The sequence below is a fragment of the Parambassis ranga genome, chromosome 21 (assembly GCF_900634625.1).
Source record: "Parambassis ranga chromosome 21, fParRan2.1, whole genome shotgun sequence".
Lineage (NCBI taxonomy): Eukaryota > Metazoa > Chordata > Actinopteri > Ambassidae > Parambassis > Parambassis ranga.
The window spans coordinates 12251306-12278230 of NC_041041.1; the positions used below are offsets into that span (position 1 = coordinate 12251306).

Sequence of the window (26925 nt, forward strand, 5' to 3'; positions counted from 1 at the left end):
GTAGTGTTGCAGCAACTATCAGCGTTGGTGTGATGGCGCCATCTGCTGGTGTAACCACACGTCACATGCAGTTCTGTATGTGATCGTCACAACGTACGAGTCACGTATGACAAGTATGACACAGCCGCCGCTGCGCCGTTTTAAAATAACAATAATATAAAAAAACAGTGTATTATTGTATGCATTTATTTTTTATATTTAATTTTCTAAACATTTGAACTAAACGCGTTATTAGGGGCCTTGTAAACAGCTTGTCTGATAGGATCAGTAGTGATTTTAAATTCGTGTCTTCCTGTGTGGTGACATCGTGACATGTAGTGAGCGCGCGTGTGGTCCGTTATTTTCCGGGTTGTGCTCGCTGTTAGCGGTGGCGGCGGCGGCGGCGGTGGTTGCTGTGCTGCAGCTGCCAGCTGACACTTACACCGAGGAGGTGAGGTCAAAATTGACTCTCTCTCTCTCGCTCTCTCTCTCCCCCTCCCTCTCCTCTCTCCCTCTGTGTGTGTGAAAGAGCGTCTCTCTCTCTCTCTCTCTCTCTCTCTGTCCGTCAGTCTGTGAGAGAGGCTGCTAACTAGCGCAGCAGCATCATCATCATCATCATGGCGGATCAAGGCGACTCTACGGCTCCGGTCCAACAGCCGCAACCAACGCTGACAACCAGCTGGCCAATTACCAGGGAGTCGTACGAGTTGCAGGAAGTCATAGGTTAGTGATGGACGCTCTATATTGTAACGGGAAAGTCACCTCGTCGCGGGGTATCAGTTGTGAATGACGAAGAGGGCCTACCGGCTTTTTTCATATACGCCTCTTGCAGTGCTTTGCAATGCGGATGTTAACAGTTAGAGACTACCGGTCTGGGGCAGATGTTACGGTGGCGACTCAGTTAAAACATGTACAGTGGTGGTGGGTGATAGTGTCACACTCACTACTGTTCGGATAATACACACGTACTTCAGCAATGACAGTTTGGGGCATGTGTCAAGTTTAGTAGCTATTATTTAATAACCAGAGATGCTGTGTAAAAACCACAGCGTGTTAGTTCAGCTGATAGAACATAGACTACAATAACACTGCCTGTCATGTCTACTCTGTTTAAAATGTGTCACAGAATACCCATCAAACTATTAATAGTGGCAGTAGAAGCAAAAAAAAGTGACTACTAGGATTAAAAACAACTGTGTTCCTTTAAATGTTCAGTTCAGATCAGTAAAGACAACATTATTTCTTTATAGTATGTTAAAATACACCTATTTGAAACTGTAAATTATTTTGAAAACCTGAACACATTCCTGTCTTGATACATAAACCAAAACCAAAGTTTTCCAGACTAATAGATTATTGATGAGTTGCTTCAGTTTCCACAGTAACCACAAATTAAATGCAGTAAATATAGACATGCTCACTCAATTGTTAAGCACCATTTAGAAAAAAGAAAAATGTATGCTGTCAGCATATTTATTTATGTTTTTGTTCCCTATTGGCAGCTAAGAAACTATTCCTGCAGTTAATGTATGGAATTGTTTTAGTGTATGTTATCATTTTTTACAAAGATATCTAAAGGTTTATTTTTAGTGAGTTATTTATGTGCCTGCAGCTAAATTTGACTGTATTTATTTTATATTTTCAATAATAATTACCACTTAAAACAACAGTGGTGGTCTCAAATGTGTGGAGAGAATGGAGAAAGTGTAAAAGGAAGTTGTGTGCATATTTTTGGCACATATGTGTACTGTGCAGATGAACTGACAAAGTTATGTCATGAGTGATAACAAACAGCTCCACAGCTGTGTGCTGTTGACTGAGATGAGTTGGTGCGACCACCCCTCTCTGTACTTATAATCAGCTGGAAAGCAGCCCATCTCACGTGTTTTCTTCTCTGCCTTATCTGCTCCTAACACTCAGTAAGCGATGTGCTGTGTGCGACAGCATTCTGGTGTGGATCGACACTACTGTTCCACACTGAGGCCTGATTTCTAATGAACAAAGTGAATGACTGAAAAAAAAGTGGTCCACTCTGTCAGTTTATCCTCATGGCCAGACAAACACATGAAGCCAGAGCGATGCTCATTTTAATAGCCTTCCAGCTGTGCAGTGCGAGTCCCTCTTGGCTCCTGTCTGCTTTGTCATTGCTATGTTGTGGCTGTGATTCCAGGCAGTGGGGCCACAGCTGTGGTGCAGGCAGCCCTCTGTACCCCCAGACAGGAGCGCGTGGCCATAAAGAGAATTAACCTGGAAAAATGCCAGACCAGCATGGATGAACTATTGGTAAATATGGGTCTTTTTCCTCAGCCTTGTGTTTTTGTTCTGCTGCTACTACTTTCCCATGTGATTCATATTGTCACTGCTCCTTTTTGTCTGAAAATATGTATCTGTGGATGCACTTTGTATTTTCTAATACTCTGCTGCAAGGCTGAGGTGCATATAAATCATCTGACATAGCTGTGGTGTTATCATATGATATGTCTTTACCAACAGAAAGAAATTCAAGCCATGAGCCAATGCAGCCATCCCAATGTCGTCACCTACTACACATCCTTTGTCGTAAAGGATGAACTTTGGTTAGTCATGAAACTCCTGAGTGGAGGTAAGCTTCACCTGCAACCAGATCTTACAGCAGGCGTAACCATGCACACCAAATGAGATGATACTACACTGGAAATCCTCCTTTGCATGTGTGTGCCTCAATCACTGACATTGCTTTGCCATCTAGTTAAATCTAAACGTGTTAAATTTCATACAATTTAGATCATTGTTGTGAGGGTTTAGGTCTTATTTATAACACGTGTTAGTCACAGTAAAAAAAAAATACTATGACTTATAATATAAGTCTATAAGTCGTATAATATGGTGTTTTCTTACTCATCTTATTGCATCTCAGTTGTGAAAGAATTATAACAATAGTGTTTGCATTTCCTATTAACGTCTTTGTTTTTTCCTGTGGTGTCTTATCAGGATCAATGCTGGATGTAATTAAGCACACAAGCAAAGAGGAGGATAAAAATCGAACTTTAGATGAGCCTATTATTGCCACTATTTTAAAAGAGGTTTTAGAGGGTCTGGACTATCTGCACCGAAATGGACAGATTCACAGGTAAACCTTGGGAAAAGAAAATTATGAGAGTCAGTGATATAAACTACTACATTCATGTTGCAGTTCAGTTGCTTTGATCTTTATAGTACATCCTGCAGTCCATTGTCAGTCTGAGGCAGACTTTACTCTATTATCCCCTTAGGCAGAGTTTTATATGACAATGGTCAGTGCGACTCATTAACACGAAAGCAAGAATCAATGCTGCTCCAGATGACATTGTTCTTTGTGTTATTGTTTTGTTGACCTCAGGGATGTGAAGGCTGGAAACATACTACTGGGAGAGGATGGATCAGTGCAGATTGCAGGTGTGTTAAACATGACACTACACTCTCTGAAGCCTTTCCTTAGTTTTAAACTGTATATATACAAGCAAATCTTCATGCAGAAATCACATGCTTGAATTTACAGATATGACTAAATCTCTTTTCACACACCTGCAGCATTCATTGTGACTACCACACTTTCCATCTCTTTCAGTTTTTTCCTTTGTTCTGAAAAAGAAATGCGGTGTGGGTGATGTACTGTATATTGTGTCAGTTGAGAAATGTTGAGAAATACCACTGTGTGAACTCCTGCTTTCTTTTCCCTGTGTCTTTTTTTTACACTGTCAGTTTTTCTTCTCCTTCTCCAGAGAGATTGTTTAGCACAGTTTGAACTTTCTGACATGAAGCCAGTGTGATTTAGGGAGCGCTTACTTGAGAGTTCTACCTCACACAGCCACAGCAGCAGACTTCAACTGGAGAGGCTGGTGCTCTCTAGGCCTTCTGTAGTTCAGTGTGCCACAACATTTTTCTTTTATATGCTTCCAGGATGGAAGTCGTGGAACTGTCAGCTTGATTAGTTAGACATACTTTTTGGTTACTGACACTGGATGATGTCAGGTCTCAGTGAAGATGTCAGTGGAGGACCTTAGCTTGATTATTGAGGCCTGCTTACATTGACCAGCTATTTCCTGGAGCTGAGAGTGCTGTTCTGTACTGTGTGTGTCAGTTCTGTGCTTGTTGTCCAGCTGCTGATGCTATTACAGGTTCTATTTACCCAAGTCTTTCATGCTCTCTGTGACTTCTGTCAGTTGTTTTAGCAGTTGGCCATGATACCACCTTTTAATGACTTTGGAACAACAGAGATTCAGAGGATGTTATGGAGATTTACCAGGGCTACATTTCACAGTTCCAGATTGGCTTGGCTACATTGTCACATGTGGCCCTGATTAAAAAGCGTAATCCTACCAGAGGGATCTTTCACAGGTTGCCCCGGTCCACTGGTCTTGAAGAATGCCCTTTTCAACAGCAATTAACTGTGTGACTGTGCATTAGATTGTTTTTTTTTTACCTACCGGTAATCTAAACAGTTGAACATATTCATTCAACATAACTAAAAAGTTTTACTAATTATTTTCTGTCTTGCTGTTTTTGTTCATTTTTGTTTGCAGATTTTGGTGTAAGTGCGTTTCTAGCCACAGGGGGCGATATGACAAGAAACAAAGTTCGAAAGACCTTCGTTGGCACACCATGCTGGATGGCGCCAGAAGTCATGGAGCAGGTGAGTCCATCCACACAGAGTGCTGGTGACACTGTATTTCATATAGGAAATTGTGTTTACCTGAATCATATCTGCATGGCATTGATGTTATTATTAGGTAATGTATCTTTTTAATACTTATATCAAATGTAAGTGTAGTAGATAGACATCACTAAGTAATTCTTTGTCCCCAGGTTCGAGGCTATGATTTCAAAGCAGATATATGGAGTTTTGGAATTACAGCCATAGAGTTAGCGACAGGGTCTGCCCCCTATCACCGCTACCCTCCCATGAAGGTGAGTGGTCTGGATGTGTCATTGTGTAGCACAAAGCTTTCTAAACCAAGCTGCTTCTGCCGGGTTTCATTATTGGTAGGAAGAACAATATGAAAAGAGAACTAAGCTACTGATAAAGAAGGAACTTTTTATGTAAAAGATGCTTGTCATTACCTTCCACAGTTTCCTGCTTTGAGTTTCTTTTCCTCACCTTCTTTATATACTTGCATTACTACAAAAATGTGTGGGCAATTTTTACCAGTTTTTTCCTCCCTGTCATTTCAGGTTTTAATGCTTACCCTACAAAATGAGCCACCCACTCTAGAGACAGGTGTTGAGGACAAGGAGATGCTTAAAAAATATGGCAAATCATTTAGAAAGCTAGTAACTATGTGCCTTCAGAAGGATCCTGCCAAAAGGTTAGCGCTCTCTTCCATTTATCAGCCAAATATTTCAGTGAGTAGAGCTGATGCAATTTTTTGGTCTGTGAAAACAGCAGAGTCTGATTAATATTCAGTGAGTGCTATGTTCTGATGTGTTTCCAGCAATGATTTTTATTTCATTGTATTGCCAGGCCGACAGCCACAGAGCTTTTGAAGTGTAAATTCTTCCAAAAGGCCAAGGTATTTGTTTCATCTCATATATTTGGCTCACCATCTTTGTTTGTGTTTGTTATCAGCGTTATGTTCGATGCCAACTCCAACAGTGACTCAGCTGTGTGTACTTAATTTTTGACTTAATGATGGTTATATGCACAACAAATAGTATAAAATGTTTACCATTTACCAGAAATAATGACAAGAAAATAATGGATCCTTGTCTTGTCTGTGTATTTGCTCGTTTGGGTGTTAAAATAGCAGTTTAACATTTAGAACCAGACAATTTAGTGGCTTGTTTAGTATCGATTTCTTTGTAATGACTGTGATTCTCTGGACTTTTTCCCAGGTAACCAATAGGGTTCTGAAAAAAAAAGAATGCTCAGAGCAACAATTTTGCAAAATCATTGTCTGTATCAAAATTATATCATCACACTAGTGATTTAGTTGTGTAAACAGCACGTAACACTGTCTTTAGAGGTACCTCTTTTAACTCTAACATATTTAAATTTTGTTCTTTTCACCTGCAGAACAAAGAATATCTCATTGAAAAGCTTTTGTGTCGTGCACCAAAGATTTCCCAGAGAGCGAAGAAGGTATGTTTACATAACATCCCCTGTAAAATAAGTTATTGACTGAACATGAACAAATTATGCCAGTGTGCATGAAGTGTCTCTGTGAGCCACAGTGTTACATTTACAGTCAACACAAACACTCTGTTTGAGGTTGCATAGATTATGTAAAAAGCTAACTCCAAGTGCAGCTTCCTGCATGTGCCATGCAGAAGACAAATGAGTTATTAACATTAGTAGCACAGTTTGCTCACTAGTCACAGTTTACTGGGAGGAAGTGTAGTTTTCAGGCACAGCTGATATTGGCTTCACATAACAATCCGCATGGATGGCCAGGACAGAAGCGGGAACAGGGGCACATTGCCAGAAGGCAGAATGGCTGTGCAGAGCGGTTGGAAATTTACTGGCGTGGCTGGAAGTAAATGGAGGACATAGCAACTAGCACAACCATTCCCGTGTGTGATGTCATAAATACGCACAAACAGAGCAGGGTGTCAATAAAGAGGAAGGGAACCTAAGGGGAGTGGCACGATGTTGTTTAGATTTGTTAATGGTTATTGTGGGAATTACAGGCATGTAGCAAACATTTTCATTGTATTACAGGCACCTTTCAGTTTAGACTGAAGTACAGTCACTGACATGCCAATTTGTGTAAAAAAATTAGTTGTAAAATTAATTGCAGAAGTTTGGTGATTTTACCAAATGATCTCTGTATATTTACTACAATGAATACAGTTTGCTTTTATTAGCAGAGTCCTGTTGTAAGTACACAGCAGGCAGAATATATTCAGTCTGGGTAATGTCAGATTCATTTGATAGCTTTGGCTGCAGAGCCAGTGTCCTTGCTATTATGTCCTGGTTTGACCTACAGTCGTCTGCATTATAAACTCAGCAACATTACCCGAAGCTTGCAAAGACAAGCAGTACTGCAGAAACACTGTCCTCCCAGTAAGGATGGTCTAACCTCTTTATACCAAGTGGCAGTGGTCTTGCTTTCTTAAGATCTCATTGAGTGACTCCCAGTCCTTTTTTCTGTATGTCGCTAACTTAAGTCTGTTGACCTCTTTTGCACTTCTGTTCCCTTGTGTTCTTTTTAGTTTAAGAAACAGGCCAACAGGACCTGATTTCTCCTTAGGAGAATGACTAGGGGGTGGCAGATTCTGTCAACACTAACTAATTTTAAAGTAATCTAATGTATCTAATGACTAGAGGGAGAAAACCGAGGAAGCAAGCAATACAGGAAGTGACCCCTTACAGATCAGGCAAACAAGGATTAGTTGAGGCTTCTGTCTCTTTTTGAAATTTTAAAGTAAAATAAGATTACATTCAGTTTTAGAGTGTAGTTGCTTGTGAGTGAAATGACCAGCAGAGGGCACTCTGACACACACAATAGAGCTTCCAGCTATGAGTATGGTGTCCTTTATTGTTGAAAGATGCACATGTGCACATGACCATTATGAGCTCGAGTCATTATTGAGTTGTGTCTTGATAAAAAGTGATGAATAGTGAGTTCAAATGTTTGGTCTGATGCACAAATGATGGAAAACTGATCTGAGTTCACAATGGATGCTTTTACTATGCTGTAGGCTAATGTGCAGCAGTTTTAGCCTCTAAACTCTCTAATACCTGACATCAGTTCTGAGACATTTGTGTCTTACAGTATTTTCATTCCTTGCTGCATTTATAGTCGGATGATTTTGTTGGCTGTGTGTTTTAGGTAAGTGAGTGTCAGCTGATCATGTATGACTGCTTAGTACATTGACCTCTGTCTTTTTGCTCAAGGACCCTGAGCAGAGCTGGGGGAGCCTTGGTTCTATGTCAGGTTTGGAAAATAAACCCGACACCACCAGAAGGGTAGTGCTTCTTTAACGTTGACAACATCTAGAACTGGGGAATTTTTTTATGATCCCCTGTGATAGTGGCTTACAGCTTGATGTGCTGTCTCCTTTGTAACTGTGTGGTGCTCTTATATCTTATCTTACACTGCTAGACTAGTCATACGTTGCTTTTCTTTCACGCTTTCCCAGACTGTAGAGCTGCAACAAATTACCGGCTTTACCTAAAATTACTCAGCTATATTTCTTGTGTCTGCTTGTTATATTGGATACTTTTACAGGTATATTACTCTTGCTGTTTAACAATGCCTTATTGTGTGTATATTTTTCTTTCTACTTATTGTGCTGTATCCAAACTATGCTTTAAACTACCAGCAACTCATGATTTTCTAGAGGAGTACTAAGTAAGTCAATGTGTGGTACAGGACTGATTTTTTGTTATAATTAATGCATTGTATTGTATATATTGAGTCAAAATGTATATAATGATATGGCTTTCATCCTAATGTGCAGCCAGGGTATATAGTACGTTATATCATAAGAGTCTAATGCTTAAAAAACCTCCTTGAGAGCCAGTGCTTGTAATTTCTAACTGAATCCAGGGCAAAGCGCATGTGTAACTGAAAATGTATTTATTAACAATAAATGTTTTGGATATTTTGTTATGATACTCCAGGTGAGGAGAGTCCCGGGCTCAAGCGGTCATTTGCACAAGACAGAGGATGGAGACTGGGAGTGGAGTGACGATGAACTGGACGAGGGTAGCGAAGAGGGCAAAGCAGCCGTGAATCAGGGCAGGGTAGGTGAGACACCAAAAAGGCATGCGGCAGCAGAGTGTATTCTTTCAATTCCACTTTCTATGCCCATGAGAAAAAATTTTATAACACAACAGTCAATAATGTTTTTAGATTAAACTGTCAATATATCAAAACTACACCTTGTGCATGGGAATTCAGAATTTGAGTTGTTAAGGTGTTGCATGTCATGTCTAACCCACAGATCAAACCATTATGTAACTTCCCCCTCTGTCTTAAACCCTGCACATTCCTTCTGTCTGTGATCAGTTAGTTTGTTCGGATGGCAGATGGCTTATCTCTGAGAGAGCCTGTCATGAGGTCGCTGTAATGAGCTGCAGGATGGCTGTAAGGATTCGAGGCAGGAGGAAGTAGATGACTATGATCAAAGAGCCCTTTGATAAAGATACATAGCTTTTAATGTATGATGCAATAAATAATGCTCTGCCAACAGTAATGATTTAAGGAATAAGTTGTTGCTGGTAGGGTTTCTTACAAAGATGTGTTTTAGTTTCACTACTGATCTCAGCATCTCTTTTCAGCAGTTCTACTTACACGTAAAAAAGCAGGTTTAGAGAGCTGATAATGGGTGGATAGTGAAAGACGAAGAATGTGTGTTACGTTTTTATGCTCTTTAACTGAAAATATAACATTTATGCTGTGTGCCTAATTTTGAATATTTAAATGTGTTTAATTTTGTGTTTTCTCCAGTCACCAAGGGTCAAAGATGAGGCCAAAGATGTAAGTTAGCTATTCCTCTAAATACACCAATTTAAATATTAAGGAACTTGTGCTAGGTTTTTCTAAAAATGACTCCCGCTGTCTTATCAGACAAGAAACCTATCAATCACCCCTTGAAACCTGGCAGAGGGCCTTTTTTAAAAATGCAGTTTCCTGTCCTACTAAGCAGATGTTTGTGAAAAAAAAAAAGAAAAACTCAGCACACACATTTTTTAAACGGCTTTATCAAAACAGTCCAAATGTGTTCAGATTTACCAGCAAATTGATCAGATTTTCCTCTGTTGCCTTTAAAGGGTGAGCTTTGATGTGATATTTACCCAAGGATGTAATAGCATTTGCACAATTATGCCTCTCATTTTGTTCTTGCTAGAATGAGGAGAATGCCAACAATGTCCCCATTGAAGGGTTGTCTATTCAGCATCCCCAGGTGAGGGATTCAGCAGCAGCACCAATTTGTCATGATTCAATGACCTTGATTCCACAGGGATTGCCTGTGTGTGTTTGTCTACATACATGTGTGTCTCTGCCTGTGCACATGTGTCGGTGGGCATTTATGATGTGTATGTGTGTGTGTACATGTGAGAATGCTGGTCTCCTGAAGGGATGCTCTCAACAGTAATAACTCAGAGTAATGGCAGTCTTCTGACAGTGCCAGCTCAGTGGCTGGGTGTATCTCATCTGAAGACTCACTGCCATTGTAACCCATTTTCTAAGGCTATTGTCATTTTGAAAATGACCCAAAGCGGTTGGAGGTGTAGTCTTGTGTCCCGGTCAGGGATTTACTGACAGCTACCCAGCACTCATTTCTTTTCCATAATAGCCATTCTTTGCCACGTAAAGAGCTCATTTGTAACATAGTATTGATAATAGTGATAGACCCTGACACTATACCCCTTTATGTATTTGTTCATCTTCTTTTCCCTTTACAACCTTCCCTGCAGCTGCATTAAATGGAAGAGATTTTTCAGTAAAAATACTGAGAGTGCAGTCACTAGACTGTCCTCTGCTTTGCATGTTGTGTCAAAACATTCGTCTGGCTGATCCTTAAAGCTGAACAAACAATATAAACTGCTTCACCATCCTATACTTTTTATGCAGGTTGAACCGTATGATGATACACCATTCATTCAAGGTGCTGTCAACATGGTACTACGGCTAAGGTAAGAAGATTGTGAGACGTTTGTGGTTTGTCTAAAATACACAGGTTAGCAAAAGGGCTAACAAACATTTGTCCACTATAGGGGGACAGATCCTGTCTGTCTTACTTTCTCTGTAGAGAGAGCTGTTACATATCATTGGTTCTTTGGCTATGCTCCACAATCTGGTCTCCTCCTCCCTTAGACTTTTTGCTGTTATAGCACCACATCCGTCTTGCTGCATTATTCAGGACATTGCTGTTCATGAAAATATCTTCAAGTGGGGGCTAGTGATTCAGCTACACAATGATCAATATATGCACCTCAACTAAATTTAGCATTGGTGTTTGTTATGCTTCATTATTTTTATTTTTTGTGTCTATCTTCTACCACACAAACACATTATATGTAACGAGAGAAAGAAGAGATGCAGCAAATCATGCATTTCTGGACAGCTAAAAGTCTGCCAGTAGCTCCCCTGATGAGCCGGTTGCTGAGCACACTCTTGCTTGAATAGACATCTGAAGGTCTCCCCCCAGGCGTCAAGCGCAGCACAGAAAATCATTTTATTCTGTGCTTACTAACAAAACATTAGACTGGATGCAACAGGTGATGGCTAAATGTAGTCTTCTGGAGAAGAAGCATTATTCTAGCCTGGTGATGAAAACAAATGTGCAGAGCTTTGAGGGTTTTGGCTCAAAGCTCTGCACTCAAACTGGAGGAAAAGATCACATCTGGTCATCGGTAGCAGAGTTAAAACATGCAGTTATGAGCTTCCCCTGCAGCTCTTTTATTAAATCTAAAAGAATACTTGTAAAAAAATGTCAGAGCCAAGTTGTCTAGCAAAGGAATCAATTTTAAAGTGTGTTCAGTATAGTTAATTAGGCTGTCAGGTCGTCTCTATGGTTTGTCAGCAAGAATTATTGTATTACAAGATCTAGATGTGTGATGGATGTCCTCACTGTTCTTAGAAATACAAGAGCTTAAAATCCATTTCATGCCTTTAACTGAACCCTTTTCTTCAACACATTTAATGATGTTTTTTTGACATGCTTTAAATTGGTTAAACTAGAAAGGGATATAAAATCTATACAACACTAAATGCCGCTTTTGTAAATAGCTGACATATGTTAATATAAAATCTTTTTATTTTACTTTTTATTACCGTTAAGTGTACATTTTGGAAATGATTTTCTGGGCAGTTTGGTATAGCTTTTAGAGAAATTAGGCCTATTTTCAATGTTAAGGAGATTTTGGCTGGTGTGTTATAAAGTGAATCAGCACAGAGGATTTTCTAAGATGAGAGACGGTGTGCATATTTTGAGGATTATTTTGGCTGTGCTTCTGTTTTGTGGGTGCAGAACAGGAGATATTTATGGCATTCACAATCATATGAGGCTACATCCAAAAAAGTGCATTTAGATAGGGTGATTAAAAAAGGATTTACCCATACAAGTAATGCATTTTACAAGGTTCTGTAACTCTGTTATCGCTATGGTTTTACTTTTTTCAAACCATTGAAAGTAACTGAGTAAAATTTGTCAGTCTGATCTGTGACCTGCCACTGTGCAACGTTTGCAATTTAAAATAGTCAGACATTATTATAAAGTAAATGAAAAATTGCAGCTAAATGATACAGTTCCAATATGAATTTAGTAGAAAAACTCTTGTCAATTAGTGAAAGATGAGTATGAAAGTTAAATATAGCAAATACATGAAAGTAATTGCATTGGGGAGACAAAAATAAACTTAATTGGTCTCCTTTCTCAGCTGAGAGGGAAGTTACAGCAGATTAGCATGAATTTATGGTAATATGATCCCTTCAGTTGCAGTGACGAGCCAACAGCAGCACTGTGATTACATTATTTTAGGTTGCCTTTTTTCAGCATAGGCACTGAAATCTGTTGAGAATAACATTGTCAGCAGTTTAAAGGGGCAATGCAAGTGCAATGTCACTGGAGCCTACGTTGCCAAAAGACAGATGCAAATTGATTACAGTGTGCAGTTTTCACTCCAGAGGTGACATTTCCTTGTGTTTTTTAAACAGCCTCTTGTTTATAAAGGTTAGATAAAAGTCGGCAAATGTCTAAAATATAAATTCCTGATGTTAAATTCCAGAGAAACGTGTGCTGGAGATTTTACCCCTGAGCATTTGTGAATCTGTGATGGAACACACCAGTCAGGCAGAGGAACTATAATTATGAGTACTTTTAAGCCTTAATGCAGTTGTTATATGTGGGAGTTATAAAGTAAAAATCACCACTGTACAGATTTTTATTTTGTACCATGTAAATTGCCAAGTTAAGCAGTTTAACATGGAGGTCTGAGGGGATGGAGCCACTTTCTGAGCCAGCCTTATGTGGCTATTTAAAGAACTGCAACAAATATATTCAGGTATTTACTCAGTCTTATGCATCAATGCATAAGACTGAACATTATTCTATCGTAAAGAGTACAGTTTTTTTATGAATTGATCAATCAGTCATTGGCTGTTTGTCCTCCTTTCTAAAAAAGGATTCTCTCCAGGCTTGTGGTGTTAGTTTGTTTCAGTACAAACCCATCTTTAAAAAACAAATAATAGAAGCATTTCTGTGTGTAAACCTTATGTAGCCTCATTAATGGCAGGATGTCCGTTTGCCGGCCTTGGCATCGTAGTTTGTGTCATATTTGTGTGTTCTTATCCAAACATTTCATTCGGCTTAACTATCTAATGTATGACCTCTGTGAAAGAGAACAATGCTGTACTGACAAGCACTGTTTTTTGTTGCAGTCTCTATTATGTTTCAAATGTTTATTAAGCTAAAAATCATAGATTTTTTTTTTATTAGTGTAAAATCTGTCTCTTATTATTATGCTTTTTCCAAAATAATGGTCTGCAGTTATTCAGTGGGGGCTCGTATACACGACTAATTCCAAATGGTCCTGGTGTAGTCTGACTGAATGCTTTCTAAACTGTCTCTGTGGGTTTTCTACAGAAGAAGCAGATAGTTTTCAGGCACATTTTATTTGGCCAGGGTTGTGATCAACATGTTGCCTCATCAGCCTTAGCTATGCATGTACACCCTCTGCTTCCACTGCTGGGAAAAGAGATGCTGTGTACATCCATCTGCTACACTAGAATTTAGATTTTTTTTTGACTGAAATGTCTCGAATAAAATGGCTAAGTGATGGTGAACCCTGGCTCCATTTAATATCATCTTGCTGCTAACAAACTCATTACGGATGTGTCTTTGGTTGTGTGTGTGTGTTGACTTATGGCTCTAATCTCATCTTAAATGAGGGTTGTGGGCTGAGCTGGGTGATTTATTTAACCCGACTACAGACCAAATTAATCTTCTCCTACCAACAGTTGTTTTTGGGGATAGCACTGTCAGGTTCCGCCTATACCAGCAAACAGCTTCTGTCTTGTCACAAACACATTTTAAAGAGACTTCTAATGCTTGAAATGCAAATCAATGAAAGTGGAAGCTGCAAAGCGACTGAAGAGTACATATCGTCAATGCAGTCAAACTAGCTGGATGTATACATCCTTTCCTTCCATTTTACTGCACGCAAGGGTTGAGGATATATATACTACATTTACAGAAATCTCCACAAGACTAAAGCAGAAGAAGATTCACATTCTAAAGGTTTTTCTCTTTTTAACTCTGAAGTGTATTTTTCTGTGCATGCAGCAGCTATAATGTAAGCAACAGCTAGTATTTTCATCCTGCTCTGTATGAGACATGTCCTCTGCTCAGTCTCTATTGCTTGTTCATTCACTGCTGCACCACATTTTTCCCACTGGGACTTTGCTTTTTTAATAATAATTTTACTCAGTGTGTGATGAGCAAATTAATTAAGACCATCTTTTTAAAATGATTCAGTATAATACAGTACAAAGTAATGTCTGTTACTTTTCCATAGCAGCTCATCTAGCAGCAGTGTCAGTTAGTTTCCTGACGATTACCATAAATCATTAACACCTTTTGCTGGGAAAGCTGCTATGATGAATATTTTTGCATTAAGTAACAGTCAATCAAGTTTGTAATGAGAACAACTGATGATAAAGGCATACCCCCTGAAGCCTGCATTTCTTTTTACCCTGAGACAGTATTTTGATGTTTACTCATTGTTTTGGTATTACATGATGTCAACATCATGTTTATAGAGAACAGATTTGAAGCTCAGTGTGGTGTGTCTCTGTCCAATCCCATTTAGGGTTACTTAAATATAGGCAAAGCAGCGGCTTGTAAAGGAAGCTGAGGAGTGTGAGCAGCTTATTCTGCAGGCAGCTCGCAATCTGCAGACAGCACCTATCATTCAAAGTGGTCACACCCTTATCTGCTAGCATTAATATATTTTAAGTGACTTGTGTAAAAAAAGAAAAGAATCACTGTGTGAACACAAACACTCCTCCTTTATGGTAATTGATGAAACATGGTTAGTTGAAATATGTGCATCAAGGCGAGCATACGTGACAACAGTGAATAACACTTTATTGGAGGGAGACATGAGACAGAAAGAGAAAACTGGAATACAAAGCTGTTTGACCACTGAATAAACATGTAGCAGAGATTGTGATCTATTTTGGAGATAGTATGAGAAACCTCATAGACAGATGAAATGACTGTTACCCTAGAAGGGGTCAGAATGACAGTTTGACAGCTTACTTGTGACCCTGCAGAGGCATATTCTTGTGTTGCAGTGATGGGAATCCAACGGACAGAGTCCAGATGGATTTATGTTGGCTGCATTAGTTGAACTGCAAGATGGAACAGTTTTCAAGGTGTTACTCCTTGGTGTTACAAAACACTGCTGCAGAGACTCAGTGGTCTTGTGGGCCTGAGGTTTTTCTCTCCTTTGGAGAAAACAACTAAAGCCAAAAACTAACAACTTTTTGTAACCATGGGGGAAATTTCCCCTACACCTTATCGCCTCTCTGTGTTAAAAGAACACATTTTTATCTCTGCACTCATGATCTCCTGCTTGTTTCCTGTGGCCCATGCATGTCTCTGGTCTATTTAAAATCAAATTGAAATCTGCCATTTCAGGTAGTATGTGTGCAACCACACCTGCTTGTCTTTTCTTTTTAGGAACTCCAGAAAGGAGCTGAATGACATCCGGTTTGAATTTACTCCAGGGAGAGGTAAGTGCTAAATGAGTTTGGACTAGCCATTCCCTCTGTGATAGCATCTTTATTCTGTATGAAAGGTTGTTTGTGTAATAAGTAATGTCAGTGTTGGTGTTCTGCACAGTATCTAATTCAGTATCTAACACTATTACCTGCTAAGTGGAATGTTGCAGTCCCAATATTTGTCATGTTGTTCCCTTACAAGACACTGCTGATGGCGTTTCCCAGGAACTGTTCTCTGCTGGTCTCGTCAACGGGCATGATGTTGTTATCGGTAATGTTGCAAGTTTTTATTCTTAGAGAGCAATATATTTTAAGAGAGATTTTATTTGGGTTAAAATTATTAAAGATGATTGGAACATTAATATGTCCTCTCTGTGCACAGTTGCTGCTAACCTTCAAAAGATTGTAGATGACCCAACTACCTACAAGGTTCTGACCTTTAAGCTGGTGAGTTTCCAGATGATTGATGGTTGTCGTGCCTGACGGTGTCCAGCCATAAACAGTTTGTTGATGAAAGGTCTGATGAGGAATGTGAGAGCTGACGTTATTAGAAAGGCCACAAAACAACAGCAGAAATAGTCTCTGTCTGGGCCGACATCTGTTGTTAAAAGCTTTAGGAGAAGAGAAGAAGCGAAGTAGATTGGAGGGCGGACACTATAGAACTTTATTATAAAAGATGTTAACATACTGCCCTCCCTACAATGCACCCTAAACAACTATTTTGTGGTTTCTGTAATGCTGTGCAGTTATATTGTTTTCTCTGTGGAGGGAAGCAGCCAGGCAGGCTTGTTTTTATCCCCTGGATTCACTCAGTAAACCAGCATGTCAAAGCATAACTGGAACTGCTGGTTACTCTTTGTTCATTGTGTTCCCCACCTGAGTCTCCTATGTTGGATGAGGACAAAGAATAATATGTAAATTATGTTTTTATTGACCTTTGTGTAGGAGTGTGTAAAAAAAAAACATGAGTGCTTTGGGTCGTAGTATTGAGAGAGAGTGACCTTTCTGCCATGTTTGCCTTATCAGCAGTTAAGACATTCTGATCTCTGAAAAGGTACACGTGGAGGCTTGGCTTGGTCATGCTACGTGGATATATGGGCACACTTTTATTTCCATATGTTAACTGTGGTCCACTGCAGATGGTGTAATGTCCTCACTGCAGCTGCCTTTCTAAAGGGAGACTTATGAGGGCAGTGTCACAAAACCCAGGGAGTGAGAGTAATTACACTCGTGAGGGGAACAATTCATAACACTTTATGCAGACAATTTATGATGTGGGTGACACTATAGCAGCTTTATGGCTGAACTGAAAAAGATATCACTGTTGCTGACCTGTTTTAATAAGAGCGCCTCCATGTTTATTCAACAACTGCAGACCTGCAGAGTGTGTCTATCAAATCAAATTCACCATTCTTCTCTTCAGGAAAGCAGAATAATGCAGAAATCTGAGTGAACACAAATCTGCTTTAATTTGGTTTCAATGAGTATCATGAAAACGGAGGTGTGTGTTATTCTTCTTGTTCCAAAATGGAAGGGCTGCAGGGATTTGATCCCATTCAGCCTAGCTTGCATTCAGTATGAGCGGAATGTCGGGGTGATACACAGGTCAAAGTCTTCACACAAAACTCTGATAACCAAGCACACTTTGCTGGTACAAGAAAAAAACCTTTCTCTAAACCTAGGCCTTGAAATCAGATGCACACTCTATAGATATTATCGTAGGGTGTAGCTTTGAGATTCAGCTTAGTAGCCCAAGCCATGAAAAATAGTACCAAAAGAGTTCAATAACACTAACATTGTTCCTCATGCACTGTATCTCATATAGGATATTTACATGTTAAATATAAATGACATCTATACACCCATATCCCACAGTCTTCATCTGCATAGATGTGGAGTTAAAACATGCCAGTGCTGTTCCAAAATGATGTACTGCAGTAGCCTTAGCAATGATATTGACCTTATTAAAAACAGATTAGGTATTAGCCAGATGAGCCCAACTTACATTAATTCCTCTTTGTTATTCACTGTCATTATATAATTATATTCACCCTGTGCTCTCTGCACATGAGTGATGTGCAGTGTAAAAGGGCTTGCCTGTTCCTGCAGCACCATTTTAGGGACTCTTACCTCACTGCTTTATTTTCATGGCCCAAAGTGGTTCACCATTTGGACTGCATTTAGAGGTGGTGACTAGCTACTGAAAGCAATACATACTGGAGTTACAGCTGCAAGAAAGCCCAGAAATAATGCTGCTCTGTGACTGCTAAATGTAACATGTATGGTTGTGATGGAAGACAACATGCTACCGCTGTGTGGTTATACCTGGATGAGAATAGCTACACAGCAGATTTGTAACTATTTTTACTCTCAGAACTGTGGAGCGCCCCCCTGTGTCACCTTTCACACCTGTGGATACTGTATGTAGCCACATTGCTATTTGCTATTCTAGGTGCAAATAGCATTTGCTTGAAAGGACTGAGATGCAAATAGCCATTGTCAAAAGATGAAGTATCAGATAATCATCATTAGTGTAGAAAGAGTAACATCATCAGAGCAATCCTGAAACAGTGTATTTTTAACCAACTCGCAGCGGGCTACCTGCAGTGTGTTCACATTATTATTCATATCTAATTGAAATAAAGTTCTGGCTAAGAATACCAGAGTGCGACATCAGTATTTCTTTTCTGGAGACACTTAGCTTTGCGACATTAAACTTTTTAAACTTTTCAGCCGCTTGGTTTTGTTGAAGATGTGAGTGATCCTCTGGCTGTCTCCCTCCCTGTGCAGGCTTCCAGCTGTGATGACACAGAGATCCCGGATGAGGTGAAGTTGATCGGCTTTGCACAGCTAAGCGTTAGCTGATGCCCTCTTCACGCCTGAAGCAGGTGAGACAGGGGAGACAGTTCAGGGCAGACAGACTGAGGAACACACCACCACTTCCTGCAATATCTTCCCCACCACCCTCCCTGAAAACTCCTCACTCCTCCTCCACTCTTTTTCACTTTCCCTGAAGCCAAGCTCTGCCACTGCCCTACCTACCTACACCTCCTTAGCGGCGACTTCCCTGCTTACTGTCCCCCAACCTTTAACCCTTAACATCATTCCACTGCTCAGCGCACAGACCAGTATCAGGATACAGCCTAGGAACCTAAAGAAGTACTCAGGTGGTGAAAGAAGGTGATAAAGATGTAGCCTTGAATATTTTATTTATTTATTTCTTTTTTCTCATTTTTGTTTTTACATCACGTTACCTCTGTGTTTGGCAAAGCTCTCATTATTTATTGGAATGAGAAAATATTTTTAATTTTTTCCCTATCATGCTGTTTTGTTGCTACAGTCAAATTTGCTTTGACATCACATCTCACAAACACGCTCACTTGTGACGTATCCCCGAGGTCTGTGTCAGAATGTAAGATTTAGTTTATTTATAAGAAAAAAAAGCACATTTTCATAAGATAATGAATGTCTAAAAGGAGAATGAATTGTATTTCTGTGTCAAGACCTGTTTCACATTACCATGAATGGATCCATTTGCTTGAGTGTGCAGGAAAAAAACGAGACCTGGATGCTACTGTGTATAATTTGCTGCTCTCAAACAGTGTTAACGCTTCAAAATGCTAGAGGTGCCTTGTTCATTTTTTTCTGTGCCTAAGAAAACAGTCAGTGAAGAGAGTGAGACCACACAAAGAGCGGAACCTGCTGATTAACATTTCTCCATTGTATTACTCCAGCAATGACACAAGTCAAGTGAAGTATCTTAACTTAATGAGGCAAGCTAAACTGCACTTTCTGGGCTCTGTGTGTGCTCCCTACAAGCAGATGCTTACCCCCCGGAGACAGGTTTTTTTTTTTATCTCCGCTTTTGTCATCAGACAAGTAAAACATAAAAAATTGCAGTCATGTAATCTGCTCTGGTTGATGCGTTTTTCAGATGCCAGCCTAATCACTAAAACCACAACCATTTCCTTTCTCTGTGCTGCTGCACTACAACCATTTTTCATTCCCAGAAAATAAAATAGCAGATTCTCAAATGTACTGTATGACAATGCATCTGAGGGTAAAATAAGCAGCAACTACTGAAAGGGTAACGACTCATATCTTTGTCCAAAACAAGTCCAGTAGCTCTAATAATGATTTTAGGTATTGAGGTGGTAAATATTAACTTCTACTAAATTCTTTATTTTATGAAGTAATTTATTGTGTTTTCTATGTCCAGTATGTGTTACCATTTCAGCATATTACCCCTGTTCCCTCTCTGTAATCAGCTGATGTCAAATTTCTGATGAGGAGCAACAAATAAAGAATTGCTTATTATTAAAAACATTGTGTCCTGTCTTTTATGGTTGAGTATTACTAGATTTTCTTGTAACAATAATTATTTTTTAAAATAGATGATAGAAGGAAACATATATATTTAGTTGATTTTGACTAATTAGATTTAGCTGACTTGAAATCTTGGCTTTTGGGGTTGTTTCCATGTACCGGTACATGTTTGAAGTAGCTGGATGTGATGTTCTTGCCCAAAAAATATTCCCAAAAAATTAGCACTTATCTAACAGCACTGTCAGATTACTACTTATTCCTTGGCCACGATTACTTGGAAAGCTCATATGTTCCTCATTGTGGGAGGAGGATATTATTAGTGACTAGTGGTCTAGTTCTCCTCTGAATAGCAACTGTTCTGAATAGTGTGTTGAAGATGCCAGCTTCATAGCTTTTGTCTGTTTAGTGAAAGGATTTCTTATACTTAAAGGAACCACACATAGGAAAAATGTGAAAATAATTAGTACTTGGCTATCTTATGTGAAAAAATTACAATAAAACTACCATATCTGAATATACTCAAAGTCACTACGCAAAAGCAGTTATTTCACTTTCATTATTCAAGTTGTTTTTTAATATAAAAAACATACAATATATAACAACAACCCCTCATGGGATAGATGCTTTCACAGTAAATGTCACGTTAGCTTATAATACTACAAAACTTGATTTTCTTGGCCACAAAAGCCACAATTTCTGAGAAACGCAAATATTTTCCATTGACGTCAGCAGCGATGCTTTTGTAGTCACTGATATGCCGGATAGGTATAATGATATTACATCCAGTCTGTAATGGTCATAGCTACAATTAACTGATACTTGCACAATGTGTGTTCCTCCTGATGTGTTGAGAAGCTGATGTACATTATACATAACCAAAAGCAGCACCTGCTATAATGAGAAGCCGGTAGCCTAGACACGTAATTACCTGAAGTATGAAAATGTCAAAGTGGCAAAGCAAGGAGATGTATCCAAAATAAAATAAAAAACAAAACACAGCAAAATGTACATACAGCTTTTTTTTAAGAGAGAGGAGGCAGAGAAATGATCACAGCATGTAAACACAAACAATAGGCAATTTCAAAATAAAAGACCATCTGGTGATGTTGGCTATGTGGCTCTGACGGTCTGCCACAATCATATTTTGGACAATTATCAATTTATATAATAAAATGATCTGTTCAGCTTTGAGACTGATCATATATTGTAGCTTATTGTCAGCTTTGTGTGAGTGGAGAAAGGGAAGAGCAGCGAAACAATCTTATTTGCTCTTGACTCAGTTGCATTCTCATGTCTAAACCTTCAAAAAGTAATTTCTTTTTGTTGATTTCTACACATTCTTTTCTTTTGACTTGTGCTGCTGCAGGAAGATCAGGGTGCTGGGTCAGCAGCCACAGAGCTGGCAGAGATTCAGTGTCTTACTCAAGGACACTTCAGTTTGAGGGCTTGGCCCAATGTTGTCTGAATGACACACTGTCTCTACCTGTTAGGCCACATAACAATGACTGACTTGAAGCTTTTTACGTGATAGTCTACCTAAATAGGGCCTATGACACATAAATAAAATTGGCTTCGGTTACAAGAATGCATTTTAATTATATGCATGAGACTACACGCTTTACAAGCCTCATGCATTCATTAACAATCATGAGGTGTAATCAGCAGAAAAAAAGACAGAGATGGATGTTAATGAAAACATCTGTCATGAAATAAAGACCTGCCTCAGCCTTTGCAGTTTTTTTACATTATTTAGTGTGATAGAATTTGAAAAGGAGAAAAAAAGGCAAAAAAAAAAAAAGTTGTTGTTTAGTGGTGATTATCATGTCCCCTAACATCTCAGGTGCTTCTTGCTGGACATGTCATTCCAAATTCGGTGCATCTCCTCAGGGGAGATCTGGTGGACAGTGATAACTCGCCTGTATCTGCAGAGACTGTAGGCCATTTTCCAGTGATTAAAACCACTGTTCTGATAAGGGTGTATACCCAGCTTATGCAAACACAGTCCCACGTACACATCCTCCAGGTGCAACAGTCTTGTGTGTAATGATGTCTTGTAGATTAACTCAGCTACATCTGCTGAGAACACGTAGCCAGTGCCCGAGCAGAAAGGTGGGTATTTACTGTCAGGATACAAGTCTCTGGGCATGTACCACTTGCTGCGCATATCCCTAATGGGACCCCCGTTTATCACATAGCCGGTAAAATACCTCCTTCTCGGCTTGGTGTTGGGTTTCAGGAGCTTGTAGATCAGATTGTCCATGTTGACAAAGATGTCACTGTCTGTCTTCATGACATACTGTGCTTTGGGACAGAATGTGGCCACCCATCGCATCCCCATCATGGTCTTGAGGGTAAGATTGTGGTAGGAATCAATAAAGTTCTCCACAACAATGTCATGAAAGATCTGGCTCTCCTGCTCCACCATCTGATTCAGCACAGTGTCTGTGTTCCTGCCCAGCAGAAAAATGGTAAGAATGCGAATCTCGCTGAAGGTGCTCTCGTCCCCCCAGGTCTCCCTGATGGCCTGCCTCGCATCAAACTCCTTGTGCGTGGTGCTGATGAGGATGACCAGGAAGGGTGTGATGCTGTCACACTTCTTCGGCTCGTTGATGACAAACTCAAAGGCATGTGGGTTGAGAGGGCGGGTGCGGATGTTGGAGAAGGTGATGTTTTTGTGAGGCTTCACAGTCTTCCGTATAGGCACAGACATGTGGCCGACGTACGTGGATGTTGGGCGAGATATGCTCAAGTACCACAGAGCGCTCGCCCAGCACACCACTGTCAACAAGTATAAACATGACACTTTTGAAGGCATTATGCTGCATTTAAGTGTAATTTAACGAGTTGGATCTTATAAGGCTTTCTTTCCATTAGTGATGTTTCACCCAGCGAGGCAGCATTAAGCTGCTCCGGCGTGCACTCGGACATTAATTGTCAGTAATGTATTACTTCAGAGAGAAGGGATGCTCTTTGTGTTTTACTGCAAAGCACTTTAAATCTGTAAAGACGTCCGATTTCTCCTGGTGGCACTGCAGCTTCTCCATTTACATCTGGAAAAAACAAAGAGAACAACAGATCGGTATAAAATATATATGACCCTAAAATATACATATTTGAATAAATCATAACTTTATTTCAAAGCCAATGTAGTCCACAGCTGCAAATGTAAAGAGAAAAAACCCACAGAGCAGACTTTGCTGTCATCATCAAGTCAAACAAATGGCTGTGAGTAGTATTACATTTAGACAATAATTTAGCTCAGCTACTCAAAACAGTCACAAATCTCTTTCTAAGATTAATTTGTATCTTTGAGTAATTGTAGCTGGAAGAAGACAAGAAATCAATGTCTAATAAATAACACCGTTAACTCAAACATGTGGGAAAAAATGGTGGGGAAAAAAAATGATGTTATCTTCTAAGGGTCTAGTAAAAGTGACTCATCGTCAGACACAGTTATATTATTCATTGTTGAAATGTTATTATTCAGCGGCAGCACACGCACACACACCAAGTTACAGACTGTGTATCCAATGGGCCAAATGTGCTCAGTGTTTTCTTTTTGCATTTTTATGTTGCCCTTATGTAAATTATGAACAACAAAGAATATGTAATGGTAATAATACTGAAGCTTATTTGAATAAAAAATGGAGCAAACACAGTCAAAACAAAGTGATATCCTGATAACATATTAATCACTGTTACAAAAGCACAAACTCTAATATTTCTCTTGAGAGCTTGCTTCACTTCATATATTCACATCCTTTATGCAATGAAAGTAGCTGTACACACACAAAAACAGAAATATTCTTCCATTGAGAATACTTCAATAAAAGCATTAAATGTAATCAGATGGAAGAATGTCTCTAATTTGTGACAAAGTACAATCCAAACACTCTCCAGACTCTCCTGGTCCAGAGAAAGACAAACATCTGCAAACAAGCAGGGATGCTGCTGGAGGACTGCCGGGGAAAGAATCACTCACACAGAGGTTGTTTTAATAAGAGAAAATCAGGAATCTGAGGAGGAGCACTGCTCTTCCACCAGTAAAATGCTTCCAAGCCCACAGTGAGGATGGCTGCCATCCAGGAATGTTAACCAGCACTCTCCCTGTTCACCTACTGTGGCTTCTGCCTGATCCCCAGAATGAAGGGGTCGCCATTTTGACAGCAATGAAGACCCTCACGTTCTGTAGGTTCTACAGAGAAAGGATCTGTATGAGCAATGACTGTGTGAAAAATAAATAAGCTAGGTAGCTATGCAAATATACTTCATTTTAATAAATAGTGGATTAGAAGTATCAAAAGCTTAAAGACCTATGGTTTGGTTCGGGGCACAGCTGAAACATTGCCTGTGTCACAACATAAAACAACAACAGTGATTTCAACATGTGAAGCATGATTCTATAGTGCACAGGCTGACGTTTCAAAACAGCAGACAAATACCCTTTTAAACTAAAAATGTGCTTTACAGGCTGTCTTGTTCTGCAGCTCAGAAAGAGCTTTGGGGCTGGCAGCGTTCTGGATGGCAGCGAGATACGGTGGCACAAAGGGAACACTGTGCCATGATAAGGTTCTCCCCTGGGATGTTTTATTTCCTCCCGTTTTTCTTCTTTCTGTTTTTTTTTCACTGCCTGATGGCTTTTTTTTACTTCCTCTCTGCAGCATGGACACTGAATGAGTATATGTTAAGATGTAGATCATGTCTCCTGGCTGTTGAACCTCTCAGTGACTCTTCTTTTCATCTGTGCACATCAGACGATGCACTTTACCGCAGAATGGCCATAATGTAATAAAACTATACCTATCTTCAAAGCTAAAGAGAGCAGCACAAGCCAGCCTGAGCAGACAAATGTAGCCATAATGGCATGATTTGAATTCCATTTAACAAAAGAGTGCAATGATCTGCAGGACAACCATATACACAATGACTCTGTTAGACTGGAAGACATGCCATTAACAACAAAGAACACATACATTCTTTGAGAAGTTTGTTTTTACTAAATAATCTGTTACATAAATGAATGCAGGACTCTTGTGTCTATAAAGAAATATGTTTTATCTGGCACCGTACACGCAGATTGTAATTCTGAGACTAAATCTTACAGGTGTAGTTATTCCTCAGTTTATTTTGTACTCAAGCGCTCTCCCTAGAGTCTTTTGGCAAAAACTCGTATGTTCAGAGTATTTTTCTAACATCAGAATTCTGCTCCTCCCTATGTGAAATTGCTGTTAGACCACAAAAGGATTTTAAAGAGGGAAACAATTCCCTATAACAACAGTTTACTCAGACGCAGGAAACACACAGAGACAGCAGTGGTTTCTAATACCAGAGGGAGGAGGAGGGTCAGATAGAGTAAAGACAACATAACAGGGGCAGGCCAGGTAATGACTGTTTGCTCTGGGGTTAATAACACAGTGAGGAATCTAAGCAGAATGTGTATGTGCACAAGAGAATAGGCCAGCTGATGGCAGGCCGAGTCCGACAATGTCATTCTTTCCAGACAGAGGCAAATATTTTTTAATCAGACAGAAATCTAGAAATCTTTGTTGCTGTGGTCTGTAAAATACATCCTACAGTGGATTTTCAGAATACGTTTTTTGTGTTTTTTTATACACCGACACAGCACTAGATTAAATGTTTGCAAAAAAATCATTTTAATATCTTTGAAGGTCTATCATTAATTAGTTTGAAATTAACTGAGGGTGCAGAGAGAGGAAGTTCATAATGTCTTGTTGCTAGACTGTAAATGAACAGCACGGCTGATATCTAAGTACTATTGTGTTTTTCCTGTGATACTAAAAGGCTAACCTGTGTGATGATAACAGTTATGGTGATTGTACGTCCTTCATTGCATTTTATCCTGCTTGTCAGAGAATCAGGTGGCAACATGTACCAGTAAGATGGTGAGAGGCATAGAGATGTTTAACCTGATTATGTTCAGGTTGGATTGTGTGCATCAATTCAATCTTAACAATCTTAATGAGAGAGGGGGTAATTATAAGCTTTCTGCTCTGCTGCCACTTCACTGAGCAACAATTTCTTAATCATGAAAACACACTGAACAGGCTGCTGTTCAGTGTGTTTGGGATTTTTAATAGACTCACAAAAAAGCAGTAGCTACATTTCAACCAGTTTTATGTAGAACAGAGAACAGAACAAAGAGCATGTGGATTGTAAAACTAACTGCCTCTCTGGAAAAGGCTGTAAAAATGTCATGACAAAGTAAAATTGATATTGTTTAAAGCAACGTCATGTAGTTTTTCAGCCACCAAACTGTATTTCCAAAATCACTCTTATGCTCATAACAGGGCATCTGTGCCGCCCGCACACTGGTACTAAGAAACTTTGGGGTTCTGGTAGGAACCCGTACCTAAAAAGGACTACAAAACCTTCCACTTTACGGCATACATAACATCCGCCTCCCTCATTTATCAAAGGACGAGGCATACACATTGACAGTAAAAACTATGGACAAAAGAGGGAGAGCACGAGCGGAGTTTAGGGCGATTGGCGGGCGATTGTGGAAGCAGGAAAGCACTGTGATACAGCAACCGCCTGTCGCTCGAGCGACAACGCCCATAATTATGCGTAATTTTAAGTCTGAATATAATTAAAACGAGTGAGTTGTAAAAAATTCACCCCCTGTACAATTGACACTAGAGGAGAACCTATCATCTGAGACCAGAATGTTTTTTTTGTACCAGGCTGTAAAACATGTTTCTGCTGTGAAGTTGGCCATTTTAACATGGGAGTCTATGGGAAATGACTCGCTTCTGGAGCCAGCCCCCAGCGGTTGCGGCGTGAACTACAAGTTTTGACACTTCCGCATAGGCTTTTAACTCTGAGCCCGGAGGTTGCCACTTGGTCATACGGAGTTGGAAGTGACACTGAGGGTGGCAGCAATGTGTCTGCAGGCTTCCAATCT

At 39.6% G+C, this 26925-nt stretch overlaps 2 protein-coding genes across 5 annotated transcripts; one reads left to right on the forward strand and one right to left on the reverse strand.

The window, feature by feature from the left end:
• Nucleotides 1-285: 285 nt before the first annotated feature.
• stk39 (serine threonine kinase 39) lies at nt 286-19959 on the forward strand. Of its 4 annotated transcripts, none has more exons than XM_028393803.1 (20): nt 300-430; nt 549-702; nt 2150-2262; nt 2473-2581; nt 2950-3088; nt 3338-3393; nt 4521-4630; nt 4804-4905; nt 5170-5303; nt 5459-5507; nt 6011-6076; nt 7835-7906; nt 8564-8686; nt 9393-9422; nt 9793-9849; nt 10521-10582; nt 15634-15686; nt 15877-15945; nt 16057-16121; nt 18465-19959. In XM_028393803.1, the coding sequence occupies exons 2-20, from the start codon at nt 597-599 to the stop codon at nt 18537-18539; spliced, it is 1590 nt and encodes a 529-aa protein (XP_028249604.1). In that variant the 5' UTR covers nt 300-430; nt 549-596; the 3' UTR covers nt 18540-19959. The 4 variants fall into 4 exon arrangements, with proteins under 4 accessions (XP_028249602.1, XP_028249605.1, XP_028249604.1 ...); XM_028393802.1 differs by having other exon boundaries at nt 300-429; nt 544-702; XM_028393801.1 differs by having other exon boundaries at nt 286-702.
• Nucleotides 19960-21828: 1869 nt separating this feature from the next.
• On the reverse strand, nt 21829-22815 carry b3galt1b (UDP-Gal:betaGlcNAc beta 1,3-galactosyltransferase, polypeptide 1b). Its single transcript, XM_028394074.1, has one exon. The coding sequence runs from the start codon at nt 22813-22815 to the stop codon at nt 21829-21831; it is 987 nt and encodes a 328-aa protein (XP_028249875.1).
• Between the last annotated feature and the right edge of the window lie 4110 nt (nt 22816-26925).

Excerpts from the sequence above, each read along its gene's own strand:
- stk39 (XM_028393801.1), top strand. The coding sequence starts at position 597 with ATGGCGGATCAAGGCGACTCTACGGCTCCGGTCCAACAGCCGCAACCA. Across the intron at positions 2,582-2,949 it reads CATGAAACTCCTGAGTGGAG|GATCAATGCTGGATGTAATT; the intron begins GTAAGCTTCACC and ends GTGTCTTATCAG. Across the intron at positions 3,089-3,337 it reads CGAAATGGACAGATTCACAG|GGATGTGAAGGCTGGAAACA; the intron begins GTAAACCTTGGG and ends TGTTGACCTCAG.
- b3galt1b (XM_028394074.1), bottom strand. The coding sequence starts at position 22,815 with ATGCCTTCAAAAGTGTCATGTTTATACTTGTTGACAGTGGTGTGCTGG.